Source organism: Gorilla gorilla, chromosome 1 (genome assembly GCF_029281585.2).
Source record: "Gorilla gorilla gorilla isolate KB3781 chromosome 1, NHGRI_mGorGor1-v2.1_pri, whole genome shotgun sequence".
NCBI lineage: Eukaryota > Metazoa > Chordata > Mammalia > Primates > Hominidae > Gorilla > Gorilla gorilla.
The window spans coordinates 234,040,458-234,067,205 of record NC_073224.2 but is presented as its reverse complement, the minus strand read 5'-3'; the positions used below and the strand labels follow the sequence as shown (position 1 = coordinate 234,067,205).

The following is a 26,748-nucleotide window of genomic DNA, read 5'->3' as shown; positions in this document are numbered from 1 at the left end:
AAGACCCACAGCTGGCCAAGTCTCTTCCAGAACTTCCTGGGTTTTGCCTTCCCTCCTGCATTAGACAGGGAATCTCCAAGAATGGCATCCACGTTAAGAATCAGGCTGCCTGAGTTCGACTCCTAGCTCTCCCACTACTGTGTAAGTTACCCAACCTCAGTCTCTTCGTCTGTAAACACTTAGAGAGAGGGACAACTACTCCGTAAGAGAGCTGAATGTTTAAATGGGTTCAAAGCCTAAAACACTTGGAACCCTTAAATCCTGGAATTTCTGAGCTCTCAGTAATTGCAACCTTTTTTTTTTTTTTAACTATTAAAATCCCTTTCAGGGTTCCAGGTGCGGTGGTTCACACCTGTAATCCCAGCACTTTGAGAGGCCGAGGCGGGTGGATCACAAGGTCAGGAGATCGAGACTATCCTGGCTAACATGGCGAAACCCCGTTTCTACTAAAAATACAGCCGGGCGAGGTGGCACGCGCCTGTAGTCCCAACTACTCCGGAGGCTGAGGCAGGGGAATCGCTTCAACCCGGGATACGGAGGTTGCAGTGAGCCGAGATTGCGCCACTGCACTCCAGCCTGGGGGACAGAGTGAGACTCTGTCTCAAAAAGAAAAAGAAAGAAAGAAAACAAAACAAAATAAAGTCCCTTTAGTTCGTAAGGCCTAGGGACCCCTTAGCAGGGTACCTGTTACCCTGCTGCTCAGGGGAGCCTAGTTGCCACCAACCATCAAGAGGATGGACTTGAATCCGACTGGCAGCCAGAGAACAGGCCCGGGGGACCACGGTCCTCTCCTACCCTGCAGCTCTCCCGGGGCTGCCTCTCCAGCCCTCCCTGCCCTCGGGGACTACTACCGGCGCCCCCCACCTACCTGCTCGACCGGCAGCAGCAGCAACGCGCGGCCGGGGCCCACGGGCCGCACCGGTGGGATGAGGAGAGGCCGGTGGCAACTCGAGGCGGATTCGAGTTCGGGTTCGGATTCGGGTTCGGAGGCGGGGGTCGGGCTAGGGATCGGGCTGGGGGTCGCGGTGTTGGGTCTCCCGGCCGCCGCCGCGCGCGACACCTGGCGGGCTCCCTCCCTCCAGTCCACGCCGGCTGCCTGGGCTTGCAGTAACCGCCGCCGTAGGCGCCGCCGACCGCACCAGCGCAGGCTCCCGAGCCGGCGGCGGGGCCGGCGGCTGAGGATGAGCTGGGGCCGGGCCTTGCGGACCCGCAGCCAAGTGGAACGGCAGGAACCCCGCTTTAGCAGCAGCCCCCAGTCCGCCATGCTGGATCCTCAGGGCCTACCGCGCGAGAATCTCGCGAGATCCCGTCGGTCCGCCCCGCTGCCCTCCCAGCTGCCGAAAGGAGGGGCCTCGGAGCCGCCGGCGCCCTCTGCCGGCAACCTCCGGAAGCACACTAGGAGGTTCCAGCCGATCTGGTCGAGGGGGCTCCACGGAGGACTCCATTTACATTACGCAAATTCCCTACCCCAGCCGGCCGGAGAGAGAAAGCCAGAAACCTCGCGACCAGCCATGGGCCAACTCTCCGGAAAAACACCGGGATTTTTTTTTTCTCCTGCAGAAAAAGCTTTAGGATTGGCAGTTTAAACAAAACATGTCTATTTGCATACCTTCGGTTTGCATGCATTTGTTTCGAAGTGAGCAACCCTGGGTAACAAGGCGAAAGTATATGACAATTTGCTCAGAATCTTAATGTCAGAAAACTGGAGACTGGGGCAGGGGGGTGTCGACTCAAAGCTGTGTCTCATTTAGTAAACTGAGGCCCAGGTAAAAAGTTCTGAAACCTCGCAACACCCGGAGAAGTTGTGTTCCAGCCTCCCACCTCGCCCCAAAATGCCAGAGCTCCTTTTCTAAGCCAGGTGAAGTCACAGAGCGTGGACGGAACCCACAACCGTCCAGAGGAAGGGTCACTGGGTGCCACCTGGTTTGCATCTGTGCCTTCGTCCTGCCCAGTTCCTGAGTGGGACCGCAGGCCCGGAATGTCAAGGCAAACAGTCCTGCTTCAGCCACTGGGCTCCAGTCCCACCCCTTTTGGGGGCCTGAAGTTAGGAAGCATCCGGCAGCTGCCTTCTATTTAAGCAACTGGCCTCCTTAGAGGCCACTCCTTGGCCATGCCAGGCGCGGGCATCTGGCCAGCATGCTGCTCTGCACGGCTCGCCTGGTCGGCCTGCAGCTTCTCATTTCCTGCTGCTGGGCCTTTGCCTGCCATAGCACGGAGTCTTCTCCTGACTTCACCCTCCCCGGAGATTACCTCCTGGCAGGCCTGTTCCCTCTCCATTCTGGCTGTCTGCAGGTGAGGCACAGACCCGAGGTGACCCTGTGTGACAGGTGAGTGAGGGGCCAGCAGAGCCACACTTAGTGGGACCCCTGGCTATAGGGCCCCTCTGGCTGCCATCCTCCAAACAGGACCTTGCCTCTGCCTTTGCCCCTTGAACTGTCCCCAGGCCTTGTTCATCAATCCACTTGCCACCTAAGTGCTGGCTAGACCTTCCTAGACACTTCGGCCAGTTTCCAATTATTTCACCCTTGCTGTTAGAATGTGTTGTATTGTAACTTCATTGAAATTGGTTCTTGGCTTTGTACCATACCTAGGTGGCCAGGCCTAAGCAAGGGCAGCTTTTTCCCTCTTCTTTTTTTTTTTTTTTTTTGAGACGGAGTCTCGCTCTTTCACCCAGGTGGGACTGCAGTGGCGCGATCTCAGCTCACTGCAAGCTCCGCCTTCCGGGTTCACGCCATTCTCCTGCCTCAGCCTCCCGAGTAGCTGGGACTACGGGCGCCCGCCACTGCGCCCAGCTAATGTTTTGTATTTTTAGTAGAGACGGGGTTTCACCATGTTAGCCAGGATGGTCTCGATCTCCTGACCTCGTGATCCGCCCGCCTCGGCCTCCCAAAGTGCTGGGATTACAGGCGTGAGCCACCGCGCCCAGCCGCCTTTTCCCTCTTCCATCTTCTCTCCACTCCTACCCATGTTCAAAGTTCCCTAGAGTCCCAGATGACAAGTATGATTCTCCATGGTTCTTCATGGGGTGGGAAGGGAAGACACATCCCATTAGATGCTTTAGGAGCTTGACAAATATAAATTAGGTTGGTGCCATCATGAAGTCAACAATCTAGGTAGAGGGAAACTACTGCTTTTCTTTTATTTATATCTATCTATCTATCTATCTATCTATCTATCTATCTATCTATATATATATATATATATTTTTTTTTTGAGATGGAGACTCAGTCTGTCATCCAGGCTGGAGTGCAGTGGCATAATCTTGACTCACTGCAACCTCCTCCTCCTGGGCTCAAGTGATTCTCATGCCTTAGCCTCGGGAGTAGCTGGAATTATAGGCATGTGTCACCATACCCAGCTAATTTTTGTATTTTTCGTAGAGACAGGGGTTTCACCATGTTGGTCAGGCTGGTCTCGAACTCCCGACCTCAGGTGATCCGCCCACCTCGGCCTCCCAAAGTGCTGGGATTATAGGCTTGAGCCACCGCGCCCAGCCTACTTTTCTTTTAAAGAAGACAGTTGCAGCCGAGCACAGTGGCTCACGCCTGTAATCCCAGCACTTTGGGAGGCTGAGACAGGCGGATCGCGAGGTCAGGAGTTCGAGATCAGTCTGGCCAAGATAGTGAAACCTTGTCTCTACATAAAATACAACAAATTAGCCAGGTGTGGTGGTGTGCACCTGTAATCCCAGCTACTCAGGAGCCTGAGGCAGGAGAATCACATGAACCCGGAGGTGGAGGTTGCAGTGAGCCAAGATCACACCATTGCATTCCAACCCGGGCGACAGAGCGAGGCTCCATCTCAAAAAAAAAAAAAAAAAAAAAAAAAAAAGACGAAGACAGTTGCTTGCAGACTGTGAAAGTCACAGACCCAGAGGCCCAAGAATGCTGCCGAGGCTTGGCTGCAGGATGTCCTACCCATGAAGCACACGAGATGGTTGGCTCAGGAAGAAGTTTCTGGAAATCTAGTGTATGACAATCTACTCGAAGGGCTACAGCTAGAAACCTGGATAAAGAGATAAAGAGAATGGGCTGGGAAGAGAGATTGGGTAGAGCAGGAGGAGGGAAGAAATGAAAACTGGCTTCAGATACTTGAAGAATTGTCTCAGGCAGGAGGCACGAACCCTCCTTTGAGAGACTCAGGGGACAGAAGTGGTAGAAACCATGGAAGACCTTCTAATAAGCAAGAGGCTGGAAAATGGAACAGGCTAGCACACTTAATGTATTTGTTTGTTTATTTGTTTATTTATAGAGATGAGGTCTTGCTCTTTCCCCCAGGCTGGAGTGTAGTGGTGCAATCATAGCTCACTGCAGCCTTACTTGGGCCTCATTGAAGCTCAAGTGATTCTCCTGCCCCAGCCTCCCAAGTAGCTGGGACTACAGGCATGCACCACCACTCCTGGCTAATTTTTTAATTTTTTGTGGAGAAGGTGGTCTCACTGTGTTGCTCAGGCTGGTCTCAAACTCCTGGTCTCAAGTGATTCTCCTGCCTGGGCCTCCTCCCACAGCATTGGGATTCTAGGTGAGCCACTGTGCCAGCCATTACAAAAAAGTTTTTTTGAGCTGGGATCTCACTATGTTGTCCAGGCTAGTGTCCACCTCCTGGGATCAAGCAATCCTCCATCCTCAGCCTCCTGAGTAGCTAGGACTACAGGCATGGGCCACTGCACCTGGCTTAGCCTGCTCTTTAAACGGGGCTGAATCCTGTCCCTGGCTCATTCCTGGTGGGCTCCAGACAGGAGTTCCCAAAGTAGGGGTGATAAGGCATATAGGCCCTCAACACATTCGTAAGTGTCCTGGTGAGAAGCACTAATTAAACAAGGTTAAGCAGGTGTAGTGGTTAGTTTTTTGTTTTTGTTTTTTTTTTTTTCTGAGACAGGGTCTTCCTCTTTTGCTCATACTGGAGTCCAGTGGTACAATCATAGCTCACTGCAGCTTTGCTTGGGCCTCAGTGAGGCCCTAGCCTCCTTACTAGCTGGAACTACAGGCATATGCCACCACTTACCGCGAATTTTTTAAATTTTTTATAGAGACAGGGTCTCACTACATTGCCTAAGCTGGTCTCAAATTCTTGAGCTCAAGCAGTCCTCTCACAGTGCTAGGCCTCCCAAAGTGCTAAGATTACAGATGTGAGCCGTGGTGGTGAATTTTGCATGTCAGATTGTCTAGGCTATAGTGCCTAGAGTTGTGTAGTCAAACATCAGTCCAGCTGTTGCCATGAAGGTATTTTTAATTTATTTATTTTGGCCGAACGTGGTGGTTCACGCCTGTCATCCCAGCACTTTGGGAGGCCAAGGGAGGCAGATCACTTGAGGTTGGGAGTTCCAGACCAGCCTGGCCAACATGGTGAAACTCCACCTCTACTAAAAATACAAAAATTAGCCAGGCTTAGTGGCTGGTGCCTGTAATCCTGGCTACTTGGGAGGCTGAGGCACAAGAATCACTTGAACCGGCATGGCAGAGGTTGCAGTGAGCCGAGATCGTGCACTCCAGCCTGGGCTAGAGTCTCCAGCGAGACTCAGTCTAAAAAAAAAAAAAATATTTTGAGACAGTCTCCCTCCGTCGTCCAGCCTGGAGCCAACTGGTGCGATCTCGGCTCACTGCAACCTCTGCCTCCCAGATTCAGGCGATCCTCCTGCCTCAGCCTCCCAAGTAGCTGGGATCACAGACATGTGCCAGCATGCCTGGCTAATTTTTGTACTTTTTTTTTTTTTTTTTTTTGAGATGGAGTCTCGCTCTGTCGCCCAGGCTGGAGTGCAGTGGCGCGATCTCGGCTCACTGCAAGCTCTGCCTCCTGGTTTCACATCATTCTCCTGCCTCAGCCTCCGGAATACCTGGGACTACAGGCGCCCGCCACCACGCCCAGCTAATTCTTTGTATTTTTTTTAGCAGAGACGGGGTTTCACCATGTTAGCCAGGATGGTCTCAATCTCCTGACCTCGTGATCCACCCGCCTCGGCCTCCCAAAGTGCTGGGATTACAGGCGTGAGCCACCATGCCCGGCCCCAATTTTTGTACTTTTAATAAAGACAGGGTTTCACTATGTTGGCCAGGCTTCTCTCGAACTTCTGGCCTCAAGTGATCCACCCACCTCAGCCTCCCAAAGTGCTGGGATTACAGGCATGAGCCGCGGTGCTCAGCCTGAAGCTATTTTTTAGATGTAGTAAACATTTAAATCAACAGACCTGAGCTGGGCATAGTGACTCACGCCTGTAATCCAAGTACTTTGGGAGGCTGAGGCGAGTGGATTGCCTGAGCTCAGCAGTTCGAGACCAGCCAGGGCAACACAGTGAAACCCTGTCTTTACTAAAATACAAAAAATTGGCTGGGCGTGGTGGTAGGCGCCTGTAATCCCAGTTACTTGGGAGGCTGAGAAAGGATAATTGCTTGAACCTTGGAGGTGGAGGTTGCAGTGAGCAGAGATCACACCATTGCACTCCAGCCTGGGCGACAGAGCGAGACTCCCTCTCAAAAAAAAAAAAAGCCTGAGGTTTTGGCCAGGCGCGGTAGTTCACGCCTGTAATCCTAGTACTTTGGGAGGCTGAAGCGGGTGGATCACCTGAGGTCAGGTGTTCGAGACCAGCCTGGTCAACATGTGAAACCCTGTCTCTACTACAAGTATGAAAATGAGCTGGACGTGTGGGTGCACACCTGCAATCCTAGGTACTCTGGAGGCTGAGGCAGGAGAATCACTTGAACCTGGTGGGCGGAGGTTGCAATGAGCCGAGATCCTGCCATTACACTCCAGCCTGGACAACAAGGCAACAAGAGTGAAACTCCGTCTCAAAAAAAAAAAAAAAAAAAAGCCGGGTGCAAATGGCTCACTGTAATCCCAGCACTTTGGGAGGCCAAGGCGGGCAGATCACCTGAAATCAGGAGTTCAAGAGCAGCCTGACCAACATGGAGAAACCCCCTCTCTACTAAATATACAAAATTAGCCGGGCATGGTGGCGTATGCCTGTAATCCCAGCTACTTGGGAGGCTGAGGCAGGAGAATCACTTGAACCCAGGAGGCAGAGGTTGCGGTAAGCCGAGATCATGCCGTTGTACTTCAGCCTGGGCAACAAGAGCGAAACTCCATCTTGTAAGGTTAGCCGAGAGAAAGAACAAGCAGACCCAAAGTCAGGCAAGCGTTTATTAACCTGCTGGGCTGCTCCACAGCAATCAGAGGAGGCAGCAGCCCAGGCTTACAGACTAGGGGGTATAAGTGTATTTTAGGGAGGGAGCAGGGGCGCCTAGGGGCTGTTTCTGGGTAAACCCACTTCCTGGTCGATGGGCAAAACAACAGCTGGGGAACATCTGCCTTGGCGGAGGGCCTGCAGGTGGTGAAAAAAAGAGGGGACAGAGAAAAACAAGGGGTGGGGAAAACATCCGCCTTGGCGGTGGGCCTTTGCCAGGTTGGGTCCCTAACATTCCATCCTTTAATAGGTAATAGAGAGGGGGTGTCATTGCCTTCTGACTGCTTCTAGCTAAAGAGGGGCGATGTTGGCCGGGCATGGTGGCTCACGCCTGTAATCCCAGCACTTTGGGAGGCTGAGGTGGGCGGATCACGAGGTCAGGAGCTCGAGACCATCCTGGCTAACACGGTGAAACCCCGTCTCTACAAAAAATACAAAAAAAATTAGCTGGGCGTGGTGATGGGCGCCTGTAGTCCCAGCTACTCAGGAGGCTGAGGCAGGAGAATGGCGTGAACCCAGGAGGCAGAGCTTGCAGTGAGCCGAGATCGTGCCACTGCACTCCAGCTTGGGCAACAGAGTCGGAAGACTCTGTCTCAAAAAAAAAAAAAAAAGAGGGGCAATGTTTATGGAGAAAGGCTGTGGGGTTGGGACGGTTGTTCTTGAAGTAGCATCATGTCTTGTACTGTCCCATGGGTGAAGGCTCTAATATGATCCTGTAAAAACTGGGTAAGGAGATGTAGGAGGCAAGGGCCAAATGCTAAAAGGAGAAAAAGGGTTATGGCAGGGCCTAGGAGGGGCATTAGCCAGGGTGCCTAGGGGTTACAAAACTATTGGGGCCAGGAGTCTGAAAGGCGCTGCCTGATTTCAGAGGCCCTTTCATTTAACCGTTGGGCAGCATCTCGTACTAGTCCTGACTGGTTAGTATAGAAACAGCACTCTTCTCCTAAGAAGATGCGCAGTCCACCTTTTTTGGCAGTGAGGAGATCTAAACCTCAACAGTTTTGAAGTGACGCTGCTGCTAAAGAGTCTATCTGGGGCTGGGCACGGTAGCTCATGCCTGTGATCCCAGCACTTTGGGAGGCTGAGGCGGGCCGATCATGAGGTCAGGAGATCAAGACCATCCTGGCTAATACGGTGAAGCCCCATGTCTACTAAAAATACAAAAAAATTAGCTGGGCATGGTGGTGGGCGGTGCCTGTGGTCCCAGCTACTTGGGAGGCTGAGGCAGGAGAATAGCCTGAATCTGGGAGGCGGAGCTTGCAGGGAGCCCAGATCGCGCCACCGCACTCCAGCTTGGGCAACAGAACGAGATTCCGTCTCAAAAAAAAAAAAAAAAAAAAGTCTATTTGGGATTGGAGAGTAAGGATGGATTCAGCTGTCTTGTAGGCTGTCCAAGAGATCTTTTGAGAGACCGTGATAGTAGGACAGAGAGGTGGACAAGGGTTGGGGTGATCAGGCCCAACACCAGGCCGTGGGGGCTACGAGGTCCAGTGGAGTTAAAGGAATAAGAAAAGACAAAAGAGAAAGTGGGACCGGGGGCCAACTCTAGTATGGAGGCTGCGAAGGCCCCCAGCTCTGGGAGCCCACATTATTTATTGGTGATCAAACAAAGAAACAGGTGGTGAGGATGTGGGGGTTGAAAGGAAGCGCTGTATCAAGTGAATGAGCTGCAGCTGTGCCGGTTTAGCATTTTCTTTGCAACATATGGCTACTTGAGATAATGGGAGTGCTAGAAGCAAGGAGCCAGCAAGTCTAGACACACTCCAAAGGCCAGGAGGGTTTTTTTGTTTGTTTTTGAGACGGAGTCTCACTCTGTTGCCCAGGCTAGAGTGTAATGCCGAGATCTCGGCTCACTGCAAGCTCTGCCTCCCAGGTTCACATCATTCTCCTGCCTCAGCCTCCCGAGTAGCTGGGACTACAGGTGACCACCACCACGCCCGGCTAATTTTTTGTGTTTTTAGTAGAGATGGGGTTTCACCATGTTAGCCAGGATGGTCTCAATCTCCCGAACTAGTGATCCACTCGCCTCGGCCTCCCAAAGTGCTGGGATTACAGGCATGAGCCACTGCGCCTGCCCAGGCCACGGGGGTTTTAGACCCTGGACCCTGGGCATGGTCCAAGACTCTTTTACATTATGTCAGACATGCAAACCCTGCCTCAGCTCCTCTCCCAACACTCAGCTTTTCTCCCAACAGACAAGCCTGCTATCCTTGTTCCTGTTGCAGTGGTAATTCCTAGTCAAGCAGGGGTGTTAGCTGTACGGCTCTGCGTTGACGGACTTGAGCTTTAATAGGGATTGGTAAACTCTGATTTCCAGAGGCAATGTCAATTTTGGGGCTTAAGAAGACTAGGGTGCAGGTGCCGGTCCAATTGGTAGGGAAGCAGACATAGGTTGAGGTTCCACACAAGAAAAATATACCTTGGCTGGGCAGAGAGAACTGGTTATGTATATTGAAAAAGCACGTGAGTTTATTGTTTTCATCCTCCCACCTGCCTAGGGTGCTTGCTAAGGCGGCTCCAGTGAGTGGCTGAAAAGGAGTTGCAGGGATAATTGGAGAGGCTCCTCGTGTTTTATTCTCCCACTGGAGCAAGAACCGTTTTGTGTCTACCAGGAGCCATTTGGAAGAGTAACTGAAAGAGGGTATAAGGAAGCATTTGGCAGGGAGGGGAGCTGTGCTGCAAGAGGCCCATGGGTGCATGGCCATACAGCCTGTATGTCTGCCATTACAAAATCTTGGTTGTTTAGTAAAGAGCTGGTGGTGACTTTTGGGGGTCCTGAAAAGTGGATGAGTTGTTTAAATTGGGCCGTTTGGGTGACCTTAAAATTTTGGTGGTCATTTGGGGCTTGAAGCTGTAAGGTATGGTTACATTGATGGGACAGTAGGTGACCTAAAGTCAGACCTGAGGGCAGGTTGCATTGGATACACACAGGGGCTTGGAAAGTCAGACCGGTACCGGCGGCCACAGGGCCGTGAATGGGCTTGTCATTACTTGTATATTGGGTAAGGCTGGAGATATAGGAGCGTAAAAGTTGTACTATGCGCCGTGTCAGAGTGTTTTCTGTCGTATCTATGATAGAAAATTTAGCCAATGACTGCATGTCTAAAAGTTGTAAGGAGCTTTTTCCTTCATAACGGGGGTGACAGTTTAACTTAGTAAGAACTCAGTCTTTTGAGGGAATGGGGGTGGCAACATAGGTGGTAGTTGATAGGGAGATAAAGAGCCAGCAGTCTTTTGCTAGGATGGGGTTGGGCTGGTTTAGCGGGGAGGGAGTTAAGCTAAGGGTCTTGGAGAGGTAGCTGGGTACTATTGGAAAGGGGAGGTGTGGCTATGTGGGGCAGCCAAGGGATTAGGAGCGGTAGATAGGCAAAGAGTAAGTAGGAAAGTAAATAAGTGTGTTTCATCTGGGGAAAAGTCACACAGGGTGCCTTGAAAGGGGAGGTCATCTATCCACTCTAAAAGAGAGTGGAGAGTGGGAATTTGGGGCTGAAACCAGGAGATGTCTTGGCAAACGGAGAGGATGAAGAGGGTGAAGTGGCAAGGTAGGCAGGAACAGGGCATTTGAGAGAAATCGGGAATGTACTTGGGATTGTCAGGAGGAGAAGGAGGAGTCTGGGTATTGTTTAAGGGTCTCCTTTAGGGACGGGCATGAGGCAGAGTTTAGTTGGGCCAAGGAGGGAACTGGAGAATCGGCGGAAGGCAGCGGGTGGGTCACTTGTAGCCAGATTAGTCGTAGGAGCCCTTTTTAATCTAGAAAGTTGGTACCAAGAAGCATGTCCTGAGAGTTTGGCTGCGGTGGGGATTGTGAGGATGACTTGGAAAGGGCCTTCCCGCTTAGACCTGGGGCTGGTTGGGTTAAGAGTTTTTAAGAAGACATGTTCTCCTAGAAGGAGAGTCTGGTCGTGGAGGCTTCATGGGGTTTTGGGAGGGCCTGGTTGGCTTGTTCGTGGAGAAGATGGTGGATGAGAGAGAGTGTTGGGAGAGAGAGTGTAGCTGAGAGTTAGAAGGGGGCCTGTTTTGTAAGAGGAAAGGGCGTCCATACATTAACTCAAATGGACTGAGGAAGGAGGGTGCTTTTGGGCTGGCTCTGGTGCGGGCTAGGGCTATGGGCAGAAGGGAGGTCCAGGGTTTCTGGACTTCAAGAGTGAGTTTGGTTAACCGAGTTTTAAGGATGCCATTTGCCCTTTCAACTTTTCCTGATGACTGGGGTCAGTATGGGATATGGAGGCGCCACTGGACGCTGAGGGACTGAGAAACCTGTTGGGTGATTTGGGAGATGAAGCTAGGGCCATTGTCTGATTGTATGGAGCAAGGGAGACCACATCTAGGGATGATATCTGCTATAAGAATTTGGGCGACTACTGCGGCCTTTTCTGAAGAGGTCAGAAATGCTTCTACCCGCTCAGAGAAGGTGTCTATAAGAGTAAGAAGAAATTTTGTCCTCTTGACGGGAGGCAAGTGGGTGAAGTCTACCTGCCAGTCCTCCCCTGGGAGTGTTCCTCTGAGCTGATGTGTAGGGATAGGGGGAGCGGAGCGCCGCTTGGGAGTAACAGAATATATGACAGTTGGAGGTTATGTCTCTTAGTGAGGTGAATAGGTGGGGGGAGGAGAAATAAGGGTGAAGGAGTAGGTACAGGGGGCACGCACCGATATGGAAGGATTAGTGAGGAGATGTTAGAATTTCTATGAATAACTTCAGGATTGAGGAGAGGTTCATGGGAGATATTAGGGAAATTAGACTGCAGGTGATTAAGCATCTCAATACGGGAGTGGGTGGGAGGAGAGGAAGATACTGCAATTAGAGATGCAGGGTTAAGGGGAGCACTTTTGGAGAGACAGAACTCAGGGTTTTCAAGAAAGAGAGCATGAAGTAGTTGGATGCGGGATGGAGAAAGGGCACTTAGTGCTCGGGAGGAAAGAAGATCTTGTAGATTATGTGGGCTGTCGGTGGTGTCTTGACCGAATGTTGGGTTTTTGCTTTCTAAGGCTAGGGTGGCCGCTGCTGCTAGAGCTCTGAGGCAAGTTGGCCATCCTCGAGTGGTATTGTATAGTTGTTTAGAAAGGTAAGCTACAGGAGCAAAAGAAGGAGGGCTTCCTTTTTGTTGGCCAAGGACACCAAGGGCTATTCCATGGTTCTCAGCTGTGTAGGGAGTGAAGGGCTGAGAAATGCCAGGCAAAGATAGAGCAGGAGCGGTTACAAGGGCGTTTTGTTTTGTTTTGTTTTCTTTTTGGAGACGGAGTCTCGCTCTGTTGCCCAGGCTGGAGTGCAGTGGCACCACCTCAGCTCACTGCAACCTCCGACTCCTGGGTTCAGGCAATTCACAAGGGCGGTTTTAAGTTTGTGGAAGCTGGGGATTATGTTGTGAGAAGAATTTAGAGGCCCATTTAGAGAGCCTTTGGCTGCTTCATAGTGGGGGCTGGCTAGGAGGGCAAAGTTGGGGATCCATATTCTGAAGAAGCCTGCATTCCTAAGAAAGAGAGAATTTCACTCGTAGAGGAGGGTGGGGGTAGGCTGTCTATTAAGGCTACCCATGCCAGGGTCATGGCTTGGGCCCCGGGGGAGAGTTGGACTCCTAAGTATGTTACTGTTGGGGTGGAGAGTTGTGCTTTGGAGGGGGAGACCCCATATGCTTTGTTAGCAAGAAAGTTTAGAAGGGTAATTGTGTGAGTCTGAGAGTCTTCTAGGGAAGGACTACAGAGGAGGAGGTCATCCACATATTGAAGGAGACGGCTGGGGGAAAGGTCTAAGGAGGTGAGGTCTTGGGCTATGACTTGCCCAAAGAAATGAGGACCATTCCTGAAGCCTTGGAGAAGGACAGTCCCTATGAGTTGCTGTGATTGGAGGGTGTCAGGGTCAGTCCAGGTGAAGGCAAAGAGGTTTTGGGAATCAGGATGTAGGGGAATGGTAAAGAAGTCATCTTTTAGGTCAATAGCAGTGTAGTGGGTGGTACTGGAGGGGATGAGAGAGAGAAGTGTATAGGGGTTAGGGACTACAGGGTGAATAGGAGGACTGCCTGATTAATGGCTTGGAGGTCTTGAACGAGTCGATATGAGCCATCTGATTTCTTAATGGGGAGGATGGGGGTGTTACAAGGAGAGTGTGTTGATCAAAGAAGACCACGTGAGCAGAGCTTGTTTACGATGGGCTGTAGACCCTTTTGGTGGGTTAGAGAAATGGGGTATTGGGGGATGTTGGGGAATTTGGAGGGGTCTTGAGATGGAGTCTCGCTCTGTTGCCCAGGCCAGACTGCAGTGGCGCTATCTCGGCTCACTACAAGCTCCACCTCCCAGGTTCACACCATTCTCCTGCCTCAGCTTCCCAAGTAGCTGGGACTACAGGTGCCCGCCACCGCGCCTGGCTAATTTTTTATATGTTTAGTAGAGACAGGGTTTCACCATGTTAGCCAGAATGGTCTCGATCTCCTGACCTCGTGATCTGCCCGCCTCGGCCTCCCAAAGTGCTGGGATTACAGGCGTGAGCCACGCGCCCGGCCTTTTAGCTGGATTTTGATGGGGTCATGGTGAGCAGTTAGGGAAGGGATGGTGGTATCCTACACTATTGGGTTAACAAGAGAGGTGGGAAGTGGGTGCTGGGGAGAGGGGTCAGGGACTGGACTGGCAGAGAGGAGTAGGAGGGACTCGGGTTGGGGGAGGCAAGAAAAGGTGATACAAGCCTTGAATTTGGCTAAAAGGTCTCAGCCTAGAATGGGGATGGGTCAATGAAGCGTGATAGAAAGACTGTGAGAAAATGGTATTGAATAGGGAACAAGTAAGAGGTCTGGGGGCGCATGGACGCGAGATGAATCTGTCAGTCCCCACAACTGAGACTGAGAGGGATGAGCTGGTCCTGAGAATTCAGGCAAGGCTGAGTAGGTGGCCCTGGTATTGATTAAAAAGGAGATCGGCGGCTGGGCGCAGTGGCTCACGCCTGTAATCCCAGCACTTTGGGAGGCTGAGACGGGCGGATCATGAGGTCAGGAGATCGAGACCATCCAGGCTAACACGGTGAAACCCCGTCTCTACTAAAAATACAAAAAATTAGCCGGGCGTGGTGGTGCGCGCCTGTAGCCCCAGCTACTCGGGAGGCTGAGGCAGGAGAATGGTGTGAACCCGGGAGTCTGAGCTTGCAGTGAGCGGAGATCGCGCCACTGCACTCCAGCCTGGGCGACAGAGTGAGACTCCGTCTCAAAGGAAAAAAAAAAAAAAAAAAGAGGAGATTGGCTTACCTGATACTAGCAGAGTTACCCTGGGCTCTGCTGCATTGACGGCAGTTTGGCAGTTGGGGCCTGGGGCCCTGGGCCTCGTCCATCTTCAGCGGCTAGGTCAAGGAGCGGCGGGAGTGTAAGCAATTCTTCACCTTCTGTCTCACTCAAGGGGAGGTGGTTCTGAGGTGCAGGCTTTTCTGCCCATCTGTTGAGACGACAGTTAGACTTCCAGTGGCCTGTCTGCTGGCAGACTGGGCAAGTGCTCTTCATCACTCGTGGATTAGGACTTCTTTGCCCAGTAGCCTTCTTTGCCGCACTTAAAGCAGGGCCCGGGAGGATTACTGCTATCGGGTCTTTTGTGCCCTTGTGTGCTATGGCTAGATTGACGGATAGCCACAGCTAGAAGTTGGTATTTAGCGTGATCTCCTTAGGCTCTATCTAATTTACTTTGCTTATCCTTATTATTGAAGACTTTGAAAGCCAGGTTAAGGAGGTCTTGTTGTGGGGTTTGAGGGCCATCTTCAGCCTTTTTAAGTTTACACCAGGTATTGGGGGCAGATTGGGAGATAAAATAGGTATTGAGAACAATAGTTCCAGGCGGGTGCGGTGGTTCACGCCTGTAATCCCAACACTTTGGGAGGCTGAGGTGGGCGGATCACAAGGTCAGGATATTGAGACCATCCTGGCTAACATGGTGAAACCCCATCTCTACTAAAAAAAAATACAAAAAAAATTAGCCGGGCGTGGTGGCGGGTGCCTGTAGTCCCAGCTACTCCGGAGGCCGAGACAGAAGAATGGCGTGAACCCGGGAGGCGGAGCTTGCAGTGAGCCGAGATTGCGCCACTGCACTCCAGCCTGGGCAAGAGTGTGAGACTCCGTCTCAAAAAAGAAAAAAAAAAAAAAAAAGAGCAATAGTTCCTTCTTGGGAGGCAGTGTCAATGCAGGTATATTTTTGGAGAGACTCTGTAAGGCGGGAAAGGAATTGGGCAGGATTTTCGTCTGCCTTTTGGGAAGTTTCTTTAAGTTTTTCAAAATTTACAGGCTTATGGGCAGCTTTGTTAAGGCCTGCAATGAGGCAGGTAATCATGTGGTTATGGGATGCCCGGCTGGGGTCTGTGGGTTGGTACTCCCAGGAAGGCTCTCACTGGGGAACAGCAGCAGCTCCTACGGGCTTAGTAGGATCTTGCTGATGAAGATCGGCGGCATGTGCCTGTGCTGCAAGCCACACTCTTTCCTTCTCTTCTGGAAGGAGGGTGGAAGAGAGGATAATGTAGAGATCATGCCAAGTGAGTTCATAAGATTGGGTAAGATATTTAAATTCTTTGATATAAGTATCGGGATCAGAGGAGAAGGACCCGAGATGTTTTTCAGTTTGGTAGAGGTTGGAGAGGGAGAAAGGGACGTGGACATGGACCATCTCCTCAGCTCTTGCCACCTCCCGGAGGGGAAGTGAGGAGGCTGGTTGAGGGGCATGTTGGGCCTGAGAATGGGTAAGGGGTAGAGACGGCGAAAATTCGGAGTCAGAGGCAGGGTGGTTGGAGAGAGGGGGAGAAGGGGGCAGAACAGGAACGGGGACGTAAGGTGGGGGATTGGTGGTTTCATGGAGGACCATGGTGGTGGCGAGGATGGGGAAAATCGGCGGGGTTAAAAGAAGAGGAGTCATCGACTGGGGCTGTAGGAAGAGTGACAGAGGGTGAGTTGGGTTTGGAGTGGGCGAGGAGGATTTGGAAAGTAGAACAGGACTGGCAGAGAGAAGGGTGGCTATGGAGAGTGAAGAAAGCCTGAACATAAGGAATCTCGGACCACTTCCCATTGCAGTGGCAAAAGTTGTCTAAGTCTTTAAGCACATTGAAATCGAAAGTGCCATTTTCGGGCCATTGGGAGCTATTGTCTAACCTGTATTGAGGCCAGACAGTATTACAGTAGAAAAGCAGCTTCTTAGGACAGACCTCTGAATGGAGGCCGAGGGCATTGAGGTTGCACAGAAGACACCCAAGGGGGGTGGTCTTAGGAAGCGTAGAATGAGAAGCTCCTATGGTGAATGGAGTGGGGCAGGCAGTGGAAGGAGAGACTGGCGGTCAACAAGGATGGCGGGAGAGGGCGTCCTGTGTCCCGCAAGCCCTGTCTGGAATAGAGGAGGTAGCCACTGAGACAGGCATCCCTGAAATGGAGGAACCGGAGGCCTGGAGGCCAGAGGAAGCCCTTGGCCCAGCGCTGGGTCTTTCGGGAATTCAGAGATGGTCAAGGATTCTGGGTAAATGGCAGGAGTCTCTTTTACTCACTCTCGCAGAAGCTCTAATGATGAATGAGGCTGCCAACAATGGGAGAGTCTGAGAAATCCTCTGGGTCTTTGGCAGGTTCGGGAAGGGGAGGGTGGCCAGGAGAGAGGTGGGATGAGAGGGGGAAAGGCTCTAGCACACAGCCCAGGAGGAGAGAGGGAGGGAGGGAGGGGGAGAGAGAGAGAGAGAGGGAGAGAGAGGGAGAGAGAGAGAGAGAGAGAGGGAGGGAGAGAGAGGGAGGGAGAGAGGGAGAGGGAGAGGGAGAGGGAGAGGGAGAGAGAGAGGGAGAGGGAGAGGGAGAGAGAGAGGAGAGAGAGACCTCTGGGGATGCCCGGCCAGAGCCTACCCATTCCTGGGTTTCGGCACCAAAATATAAGGTTAGCCAAGAGAAAGAATGAGTAGACCCAAAGTCAGGCAAGCAAGTTTATTAACCTGCTGGGCTGCTCCACAGCAATCAGAGGAGGCAGCAGCCCAGGCTTACAGACTAGGGGGTGTAAGTATATTTTAGGGAGTGGGGGCTGTTTCTGGGTAGAGCCACATCCTGGTTGACAGGCAGATGTTAGGGGAAAAAACAACAGCTGGGGAACATCTGCCTTGGCAGAGGGCCTGCAGGTGGTGAGAAAAGGAGGGGATGGAGAAAAACAAGGCGAGGGGAACATCTGCCTTGGCGGAGGGCCTTTGCTGGGTTGGGTCCCTAACACATCTCAAAAAAAAAAAAAAAAAAAAAAGCCTGAGGTTTCTGCACAAGGAGGGAATTGAGGGAATTCTGCCTCCAGACCGCCTTAGGACTGAAGAGCATAGTAACATCAATTCTTTATAGAATGTCCAGCCTGCTGGCCTGGCCTGTAAAATTTGAACTTGCCAGCCCTCACAATGTGAACCAATTCCTTAAACTACATTTCTCACTTTCTCTCTCTCTCTGGAAAACACTGACTAATGTAGCAGGTTTCTCTGCTCCAGGACTTCAGGACCTTTTCGATGCTAATAAGTTTCTCCATCAGGGCCAGCTTGTTCCTCCTACTGAGCTTCAGAGCCCTTGTTGAAGTTGTGGTTTGGGGGACTGGACCGATGACCTCAAAGGTTCCCTTTGCTCCCAAGCCTCAGAGTCTAGGAGGCCAGAGGGTCTCAGCAGGGCCTTGTCCTTCTCAGCTGTCTCTTACTGGCTTTCTCCACAGGTCTTGTAGCTTCAATGAGCATGGCTACCACCTCTTCCAGGCTATGCGGCTTGGGGTTGAGGAGATAAACAACTCCACGGCCCTGCTGCCCAACATCACCCTGGGGTACCAGCTGTATGATGTGTGTTCTGACTCTGCCAATGTGTATGCCACGCTGAGAGTGCTCTCCCTGCCAGGGCAACACCACATAGAGCTCCAAGGAGACCTTCTCCACTATTCCCCTACAGTGCTGGCAGTGATTGGGCCTGACAGCACCAACCGTGCTGCCACCACAGCTGCCCTGCTGAGCCCTTTCCTGGTGCCCATGGTAAGCTGGAGCCTCAGACCTTTGCCCAGCTCCCTTCAGGCAAGTCTGGGCTGGGGCATGTGGGCAAGAGCTGCTGTCCCCCCAAGGCTGCCTACCCCCTGGATCTCTTGGGTGGTCACTACTCTTTAGTCACAAGTCAGGGGTCCCTGCCCAGCGTGGTTCCTGCCCCAGCCTTCCTCTCTTTCCAGAGCTGCTTCCAGATCCCTGCCTCCACTCTCATGGGAAAACCCATTCTCCTTGGGAATTACTGCCACTCAGCTGTACCCCTGCTGCCCTCCACTTCCCTCCTCCCTCCAGAGGTTCCATTGCCTTTGTTAGGAATGGACACCCTGGACAGGCGCTGTGGTTCATGCCTGTAATCCCTTGGGGAGGCTGGGCAGATCTCTTGAGGCCAGGAGTTCGAGACCAGCCTGGCCAGTATGGTGAAACCCCATCTCTACTAAAAATACAAAAGTTAGCTGAGAGTGGTGGTGTGTGCCTGTAATCCCAGCTACTCGGGAGGCTGAGACAGGAGAATTGCTGGAACCTGGGAGGTGGAGGTTGCAGTGAGCTGAGATTGCACCACTGCATTCCAGCCTGGGTGACAGAGTGATACCTTGTCCCCTCCATCCTCCCCCCAAGAAAGGACACCCTTTGCTTCCCACCCCATAGACTGCTCCACATCATCCCAGTCTCTCCTGCCTGCCTTTCTTTCTTCCCTCCTGTCTCAGAGGTGCTGACATGCCTCACCTTGCTGATGTCAGTCCTGTCTCTGTGCTTATTCTTGCCCTGTACCTTGGACCACAGCCCCTCCTTGGCTTATGGATCCTTCCCCATGGGTTCCTGCCTGGCCCGTGGTTGCCCTCATTCCTCTCCCTCCTCCAGGCCCTCTACCCTGAGCACTGACTCCCTGCCCCTTCCCATGGGAGTTTCCTGCTGGCCTCTCCCTGCCCTCATTGACCCTCAGCCCGATTCTGTCCCCACCACTCTTGCTTTTGCTGTGAGCTGGGGCACCTTCTAGGTATCCAAATCCTACTTTGCAGTCCTTCTTTATCTTAGGTGACTTGTGATTTTTTTTTTTTTTTTTTTTTTTGAGACACAGTCTCACTCTGACACTCAGGCTGGAGTGCAGTGGCGCAATGTTGGCTCACTGTCTCCCAGGCTCAAGCAATCCTCCCACCTCATACTCCTAAGTAGCTGGGTCCACAGGCATGTGCCACCATGCCTGGCTAATTTTTGTGTTTTTTGTAGAGATAGAGGTCTCACTATGTTGCCTAGACTGGCCTTGAACTCCTGGGCTCAAGCAATCCACCTGCCTTGGCCTCCCAAAGTGGTGAGATTACAGGCATGAGGCACCGTGCCCTTTGTGACATTTTTGACCAGTCCTCCTATGAGAGTCTTTCTTTGGAATTTATGCCCCCCTCAGCCCCCTGCCCCCACCTGGCTTTCACTTGCAGCCCTTCTCTCCTTTTGCCCCACTTCCTCTGAAAAGGTAGGTGATTCCCCGGAGCAGGCTTCGCCCTCGTCTCCTCCCCTTTTCCAGTTCCCAGGCAGGCTGTGGGCTCGTGGTTTAACCTCCCATTCTCAGTCCCCTCCCCTCTGATCTGAGCCCCTGATGCTGGCCCAACATTGCCACATCATGGACCCAGCAAGGCCCAGATTGACCTTACCTCCCTACACAACAAAAGCCTCTTTTCTTCCTGTATTAGCCCCAACCCTCTGGTGGAGGGTAGTGAGGGAGTGGCCATCACCCTGGAGTCCTGCCCACTGCCGCTCCTCCTTGCCCTGCTCCCCACCTTTCATCCTTTCTGGCCTCCTTTTCCACTGCCACAGCCACAGCTGGAATTCAGACCAGCATCACCCCTCAGCTAGATTCTCCCATCAGTGTCCTAAGGCTTCCCCCTGATTCTAGTTTTAAATTTCTTCTCATTCCTCACTGAAGTCAGAGATACGCTCATAAAATGCAAGTCCCAGCCGGGCGCCGGGCGCGGGGGCTCACGCCTGTAATCCCAGCACTTTGGGAGTCTAAGGTGGGCAGCTCATGAGGTCAGGAGTTGGAAACCAGCCTGGCCAACGTGGTGAAACCCCGTCTCTGCTAAAAATGCAAAAATTAGCCAGGCGTCGTTGCAGGCACCTGTAATCCCAGCTACTCAGGAGGCTGAGGCAGGAGAATTTCTTGAACCCAGGAGGCAGGGGTTGCAGGGAGCCAAGATCACGCCACCGCACTCCATCCTGGGCGACAGAGCAAGACTCTGTCTCAGAAAGAAAAGAAAAAATGCAAGTCCGAACATAGCACTTCTCTGCGGACATCCTTAGGGGCTCCCTGTGGCTTACAGCAGTGGCCCTCAACCTTTTTGGCATCAGGGACTGGTTTCGTGGAAGACAATTTTTCTAAGGACAGGTGTGTGAGGAGTTGGTTTCAGGGTGATTCAAGTGCATTACATTTATTGTGCACTTTATATTATTACATAGTTTTATACATATATATATATTTGTTTGTTTGTTTGTTTGAGACGGAGTTTCGCTCTGTCGCCCAGGCTGGAGTGCAGTGGCGTGATCTCGGCTCACTGCAACCTCCGCCTCCCGGGTTCAAGCAATTCTCCTGCCTCAGCCTCCCAAGTAGCTGGGAGTACAGGTGCACGCTGCCACCACGCCTGGCTAATTTGTGTACTTTTTAGTAGAGACGGGGTTTTGCCATATTGGCCAGGCTGGTCACGAACTCCTAACCTCGTGATCCGCCCACCTCGGCCTCCCAATGTGCTGGGATTACAGGTGTGAGCCACTGCGCCCGGCCATAATGTATTAATATAATAAAATAATTATACAACTCACCATAATGTAGAATCAGTGGGAGCCCTGAGCTTGTTTTCCTACAACTAGATGGTCCCATCTGGGGGTGATGGGAGACAATGACAGATCATCAGACATTAGATTCTCATAAGTAGCGTGCAACCCAGATCCCTCGCATGCGCAGTTCACAGTAGGGTTCAAGCTCCTACAAGAATCTGATGCTGCTGCTGATCTGACAGGAGGGGAGCAGCTGTAAATACAGATGAAGCTTCGCTTACTCACCAGCTGCTCACCTCCTCCTGTGAGGCCGGGTTCCTAACAGGCCACTGACCTAACTTCTGCCCTGACCTACACATGCTTCTCTTCTTCCTTGCAAACTGCCTCCAGTGGAAGTCCCTGAAGGTCCCCAAACACACGGGACTATTTCACTCCTATGCAGGTTTTGTCTCCTTTGCTTGGAATGCATCCCCTCACCCCTTGTCCCCAGGCAGATTCCCACCCCTCCCCCAGAACCTGCCCCAGTGGAGCCTTCGCAGGTGATTTGTCAGTTTCACAGGATGAGGGGTGCTCTCCTGGTCTCCCCCGCTCCCTGTATCCCCACACCCAGCACAGGGCCAGGCACTGGGGGGTCCTTCAGTGGAGACTGAAATGGCTAAACAGGACCTCCCACAGATCAGCTATGCGGCCAGCAGCGAGACGCTCAGCGTGAAGCGGCAGTATCCCTCTTTCCTGCGCACCATCCCCAACGACAAGTACCAGGTGGAGACCATGGTGCTGCTGCTGCAGAAGTTCGGGTGGACCTGGATCTCTCTGGTTGGCAGCAGTGACGACTATGGGCAGCTAGGGGTGCAGGCACTGGAGAACCAGGCCACTGGTCAGGGGATCTGCATTGCTTTCAAGGACATCATGCCCTTCTCTGCCCAGGTGGGCGATGAGAGGATGCAGTGCATCATGCGCCACCTGGCCCAGGCTGGGGCCACCGTCGTGGTTGTTTTTTCCAGCCGGCAGTTGGCCAGGGTGTTTTTCGAGTCTGTGGTGCTGACCAACCTGACTGGCAAGGTGTGGGTCGCCTCAGAAGCCTGGGCCCTCTCCAGGCACATCACTGGGGTGCCCGGGATCCAGCGCATTGGGATGGTGCTGGGCGTGGCCATCCAGAAGAGGACTGTCCCTGGCCTGAAGGCGTTTGAAGAAGCCTATGCCCGGGCAGACAAGGAGGCCCCTAGGCCTTGCCACAAGGGCTCCTGGTGCAGCAGCAATCAGCTCTGCAGAGAATGCCAAGCTTTCATGGCACACACGATGCCCAAGCTCAAAGCCTTCTCCATGAGTTCTGCCTACAACGCGTACCGGGCTGTGTATGCAGTGGCCCATGGCCTCCACCAGCTCCTGGGCTGTGCCTCTGGAGCTTGTTCCAGGGGCCGAGTCTACCCCTGGCAGGTAAGAGAGCCCACCCCAGCACCTCCTGTCAGGGAGAACAGCCAATCCTGAGATGAGCAGAGTGGGCACTCTCCAGTCACTCTAAATGCCAAGGGGGATAAATGCCACTAACTTGAGGTTTTTTGTTTTGTTTTGTTTTTTGAGACAGTCTGGCTCTGTCACCCAGGCTGCAGTGCAGTGATGCGATCTCGGCTCTCTGCAACTTCCACCTCCTGGGTTCAAGTGATTCTCCTGCCTCGGCCTCCTGAGTAGCTGGGATTACAGGCACCCACCACCATGCCTGGATAATTTTTCTATTTTATTTTATTTTTTTTGAGATAGAGTCTCGCTCTGTCGCCCAGGCTGGAGTGCAGTGGCGCGATCTTGGCTCACTGTGAGCTCCGCCTCCCAGGTTCACTCCATTCTCCTGTCTCAGCCTCCCAAGTAGCTGGGACTACAGGCGCCCGCCACCACGCCCAGCTAATTTTTTTTGTATTTTGAGTAGAGACGGGGTTTCACCATGTTAGCCAGGATGGTCTCAATCTCCTGACCTCGTCATCCACCCACCTCGGCCTCCCAAAGTGCTGGGATTACAGGCGTGAGCCACCGCACCCGGCCTAATTTTTGTATTTTTAGTAGACCTGGGGTTTCACCATGTTGGCCAGGCTGGTCTCGAACTCCTGGCATCAAGTGATCCTCCTGCTTCGGCCTCCCAAAGTGCTGGGATTATAGGCATTAGCTCTCTTCTCTTAGACAGATCTTTCTCTCTGATCCTTGCCGTCTCTCACCCACTGTGTCTTGGAAGTGTTAAGTGATAAGATCCAGGGCTAAAACTGTCTATAAAGGAGCGTTTGTTAGAGGCCTCCCCTCAGGAGGTTGGTGGGGAAGATTGAGGGGCTTCCTGAGAAGGAAGGGACGAGACCTTCCTGATGGGCTGAAACCACCAGGATGGAAACCCAGGAAGGCCCCAGGCCCTTGCTTCTGGGACCATGTGGGTCTGTGCTGTCTGTGGTGGCTTCATGATACGCGTTTCTTTCAGCTTTTGGAGCAGATCCACAAGGTGCATTTCCTTCTACACAAGGACACTGTGGCGTTTAATGACAACAGAGATCCCCTCAGTAGCTATAACATAATTGCCTGGGACTGGAATGGACCCAAGTGGACCTTCACGGTCCTCGGTTCCTCCACATGGTCTCCAGTTCAGCTAAACATAAATGAGACCAAAATCCAGTGGCACGGAAAGGACAACCAGGTAATGGGGATGTGGCTCCTCACCACGTAACTGGCTTATGGGCAACCTAGAGCCTGGGGGTGATGCTGACACAGTGTACAGGGAGCAGGACGGGGACCCCAGGGGTCCAGCTGCCACCACTCTACCCATCCTGGCCAGGGAAGCAGGGAAGACACTCCGTAGGCAAGTGTGCAGATGCCCTGGGGCGGAAGTTCACACGACCAGGGGCCCTGCCCTGGGAGTGAGCCCTGAGGGCAGATGCACAGAGATTCTGTTTTCTGTTCCACATGTGAGCTGTCCTTTGACTTGGGCCCCTACGTGTGGCCCCTCTGGCTTCCTACAGGTGCCTAAGTCTGTGTGTTCCAGCGACTGTCTTGAAGGGCACCAGCGAGTGGTTACGGGTTTCCATCACTGCTGCTTTGAGTGTGTGCCCTGTGGGGCTGGGACCTTCCTCAACAAGAGTGGTGAGTGGGCAATGGAGCAGGCGAGCTACCCAGCACTCCCGGGGGCTGCACGGTGGAGGGAGGGCCTCCCTTGGGCCCCATGTGCCCTGCCCCAGAACCAAGGCCCAGTCACTGGGCTGCCAGTTAGCTTCAGGTTGGAGGACACCTGCTACCAGACAGAATTCTGATCAAGAGAATCAGCCGCTGGGTGCGGTGGCTCATGCCTGTAATCCTAGCACTTTGGGAGGCTGAGGCGGGTGGATCACTTGAGGTCAGGAGTTCGAGACCAGCCTGGCCAACATGGTGAAACCCCATCTCTACCAAAAATATAAAAAATTAGCTGAGTGTGGTGGCGCGTGCCTGTAATCCCAGCTACTCGGGAGGCTGAGGCAGGAAAATCACTTGAACCCAGGAGGCGGAGGTTGCAGTGAGCCAAGATGCATTCCAGCCTGGACCACAGAGCGAGAATTCGTCCCAAAAAAAAAAAGAAAAGAGGCTGGGCTCGGTGGCTCACGCCTGTAATCCCAGCACTTTGGGAGGCCGAGGTGGGTGGATCACCTGAGGTCAGGAGTTCGAGACCAGCCTAACCAACATGGTGAAACCCCATCTCTACTAAAAATACAAAAAAAAATTGGCCGGGTGTTGTGCCGTGTGCCTGTAATTCCAGCTACTCGGGAGGCTGAGGCAGGAGAATCGCTTGAACCCGGCAGGCGGAGGTTGCGGTGAGCCGAGATTGCACCATTGCACTCCAGCCTGGGCAACAAGAGAAAAACTCCGTCTCAAAAAAGAAAGAAAGAAAGAAAGAATTAGCCAACTGAAAGCCTTAGACTGAGGCGTGTCCTCTGTTAGAGAGCTGTCATCACAACTCCTACAAAAGCAGTCGTATCCTGAATTCAACCTCTTTCTCTAAATGAATATAGCTATTGTTCCCTTTGTGCCCTCTTGTCCTACTGTCCCTTCTGTTGCCCATGCCAAAGACAGCTAGCTCCTTGAACAGCTTGGCTTCAATACAGATACTAGCGTGTCTGCAGCAGAGAAAAAAACAGCATTCCCCATCCAGAAATGCAAGGTCAAGAACAGAGAGCAAATTAGGTAGCTAAGGACTCAGGTCCTTAGTTGGTGTCCAGGGGCCACATTCTTTCCTTTCACCATCTCTGTAGGGACAGGAATACTTCCCTTCTGTCCTCAGAGGGTCAGGACTCAGAGAAACCACAGAGCAGCAGCTCAGGAAAGTGGTTCATGGAAATGCTGGCGAGAGAGAGGGGTTACAATGCCCTCCCTTGGGAGCAGGCTGCTCCCATCAGATCGTAACCTCTCTGGTATGTGGGCAGAGCTACCAGGTTAAGGTCCTCCCTAGGGTTTGCAAAACCCTCATGGGATCATGAGCCATACAGAACCGACCTGTGTGTCTCCAGAGTCTGTAATTTTGAGGAAATGCGTGGCCTCAGGCCCCACTCCCGGCTACCCCCATCCCACTATGCCTAGTATAGTCTAGCTGCCCCGGTACAATTCTCCCAGTATCTTGCAGGCCCCTATTTCCTATTCCTACTCTGCTCATCTGGCTCTCCGGAACCTTCTTGGCCTTCCCTTTCAGACCTCTACAGATGCCAGCCTTGTGGGAAAGAAGAGTGGGCACCTGAGGGAAGCCAGACCTGCTTCCCGCGCACTGTGGTGTTTTTGGCTTTGCATGAGCACACCTCTTGGGTGCTGCTGGCAGCTAACACGCTGCTGCTGCTGCTGCTGCTTGGGACTGCTGGCCTGTTTGCCTGGCACCTAGACACCCCTGTGGTGAGGTCAGCAGGGGGCCGCCTGTGCTTTCTTATGCTGGGCTCCCTGGCAGCAGGTAGTGGCAGCCTCTATGGCTTCTTTGGGGAACCCACAAGGCCTGCATGCTTGCTGCGCCAGGCCCTCTTTGCCCTTGGTTTCACCATCTTCCTGTCCTGCCTGACAGTTCGCTCATTCCAACTAATCATCATCTTCAAGTTTTCCACCAAGGTACCTACATTCTACCACGCCTGGGTCCAAAACCACGGTGCTGGCCTGTTTGTGATGATCAGCTCAGCGGCCCAGCTGCTTATCTGTCTAACTTGGCTGGTGGTGTGGACCCCACTGCCCACTAGGGAATACCAGCGCTTCCCCCATCTGGTGATGCTTGACTGCACAGAGACCAACTCCCTGGGCTTCATACTGGCCTTCCTCTACAATGGCCTCCTCTCCATCAGTGCCTTTGCCTGCAGCTACCTGGGCAAGGACTTGCCAGAGAACTACAACGAGGCCAAATGTGTCACCTTCAGCCTGCTCTTCAACTTCGTGTCCTGGATCGCCTTCTTCACCACGGCCAGCGTCTACGACGGCAAGTACCTGCCTGCGGCCAACATGATGGCTGGGCTGAGCAGCCTGAGCAGCGGCTTCGGCGGGTATTTTCTGCCTAAGTGCTACGTGATCCTCTGCCGCCCAGACCTCAACAGCACAGAGCACTTCCAGGCCTCCATTCAGGACTACACGAGGCGGTGCGGCTCCACCTGACCAGTGGGTCAGCAGGCACGGCTGGCAGCCTTCTCTGCCCTGAGGGTCGAAGGTCGAGCAGGCCGGGGGTGTCCGGGAGGTCTTTGGGCATCGCAGTCTGGGGTTGGGACGTGTAAGCGCCTGGGAGAGCCTAGACCAGGCTCCAGGCTGCCAATAAAGAAGTGAAATGCGTATCTGGTCTCCTGTCGGGGGAGAGTGTGAGGTGTAGCGGATTCAAGTCTCA

The 26,748-nt window shown here is 52.9% G+C and overlaps 2 protein-coding genes across 6 annotated transcripts in view; one reads left to right on the top strand and one right to left on the bottom strand.

The window, feature by feature from the left end:
- Nucleotides 1-1,933, bottom strand: part of NOL9 (nucleolar protein 9) — a 33,947-nt gene extending 32,014 nt beyond the window's left edge. For 2 of the 4 annotated variants that reach the window (XM_031002654.3, XM_055383196.2), the window contains exon 1: nt 869-1,933. In XM_031002654.3, coding sequence (XP_030858514.1) covers nt 869-1,264 — 396 coding nt within the window. In that variant the 5' untranslated portion in view covers nt 1,265-1,933. The remainder of the gene's footprint in view (nt 1-868) is intronic. The other 2 variants (XM_055383214.2, XM_055383217.2) reach the window with 1 other exon arrangement.
- On the top strand, nt 1,035-26,697 carry TAS1R1 (taste 1 receptor member 1). 2 transcript variants are annotated; one of them, XM_004024567.5, is made up of 6 exons: nt 1,294-2,327; nt 17,837-18,143; nt 21,585-22,346; nt 23,365-23,577; nt 23,900-24,020; nt 25,594-26,696. In XM_004024567.5, exons 1-6 carry the CDS (start codon nt 2,137-2,139, stop codon nt 26,523-26,525), a joined length of 2,526 nt encoding a protein of 841 aa, XP_004024616.5. In that variant the 5' UTR covers nt 1,294-2,136; the 3' UTR covers nt 26,526-26,696. The 2 variants fall into 2 exon arrangements, with proteins under 2 accessions (XP_055239157.2, XP_004024616.5); XM_055383182.2 differs by lacking the exon at nt 23,365-23,577 and having other exon boundaries at nt 1,035-2,327; nt 25,594-26,697.
- The last annotated feature ends 51 nt before the right edge of the window (nt 26,698-26,748 follow it).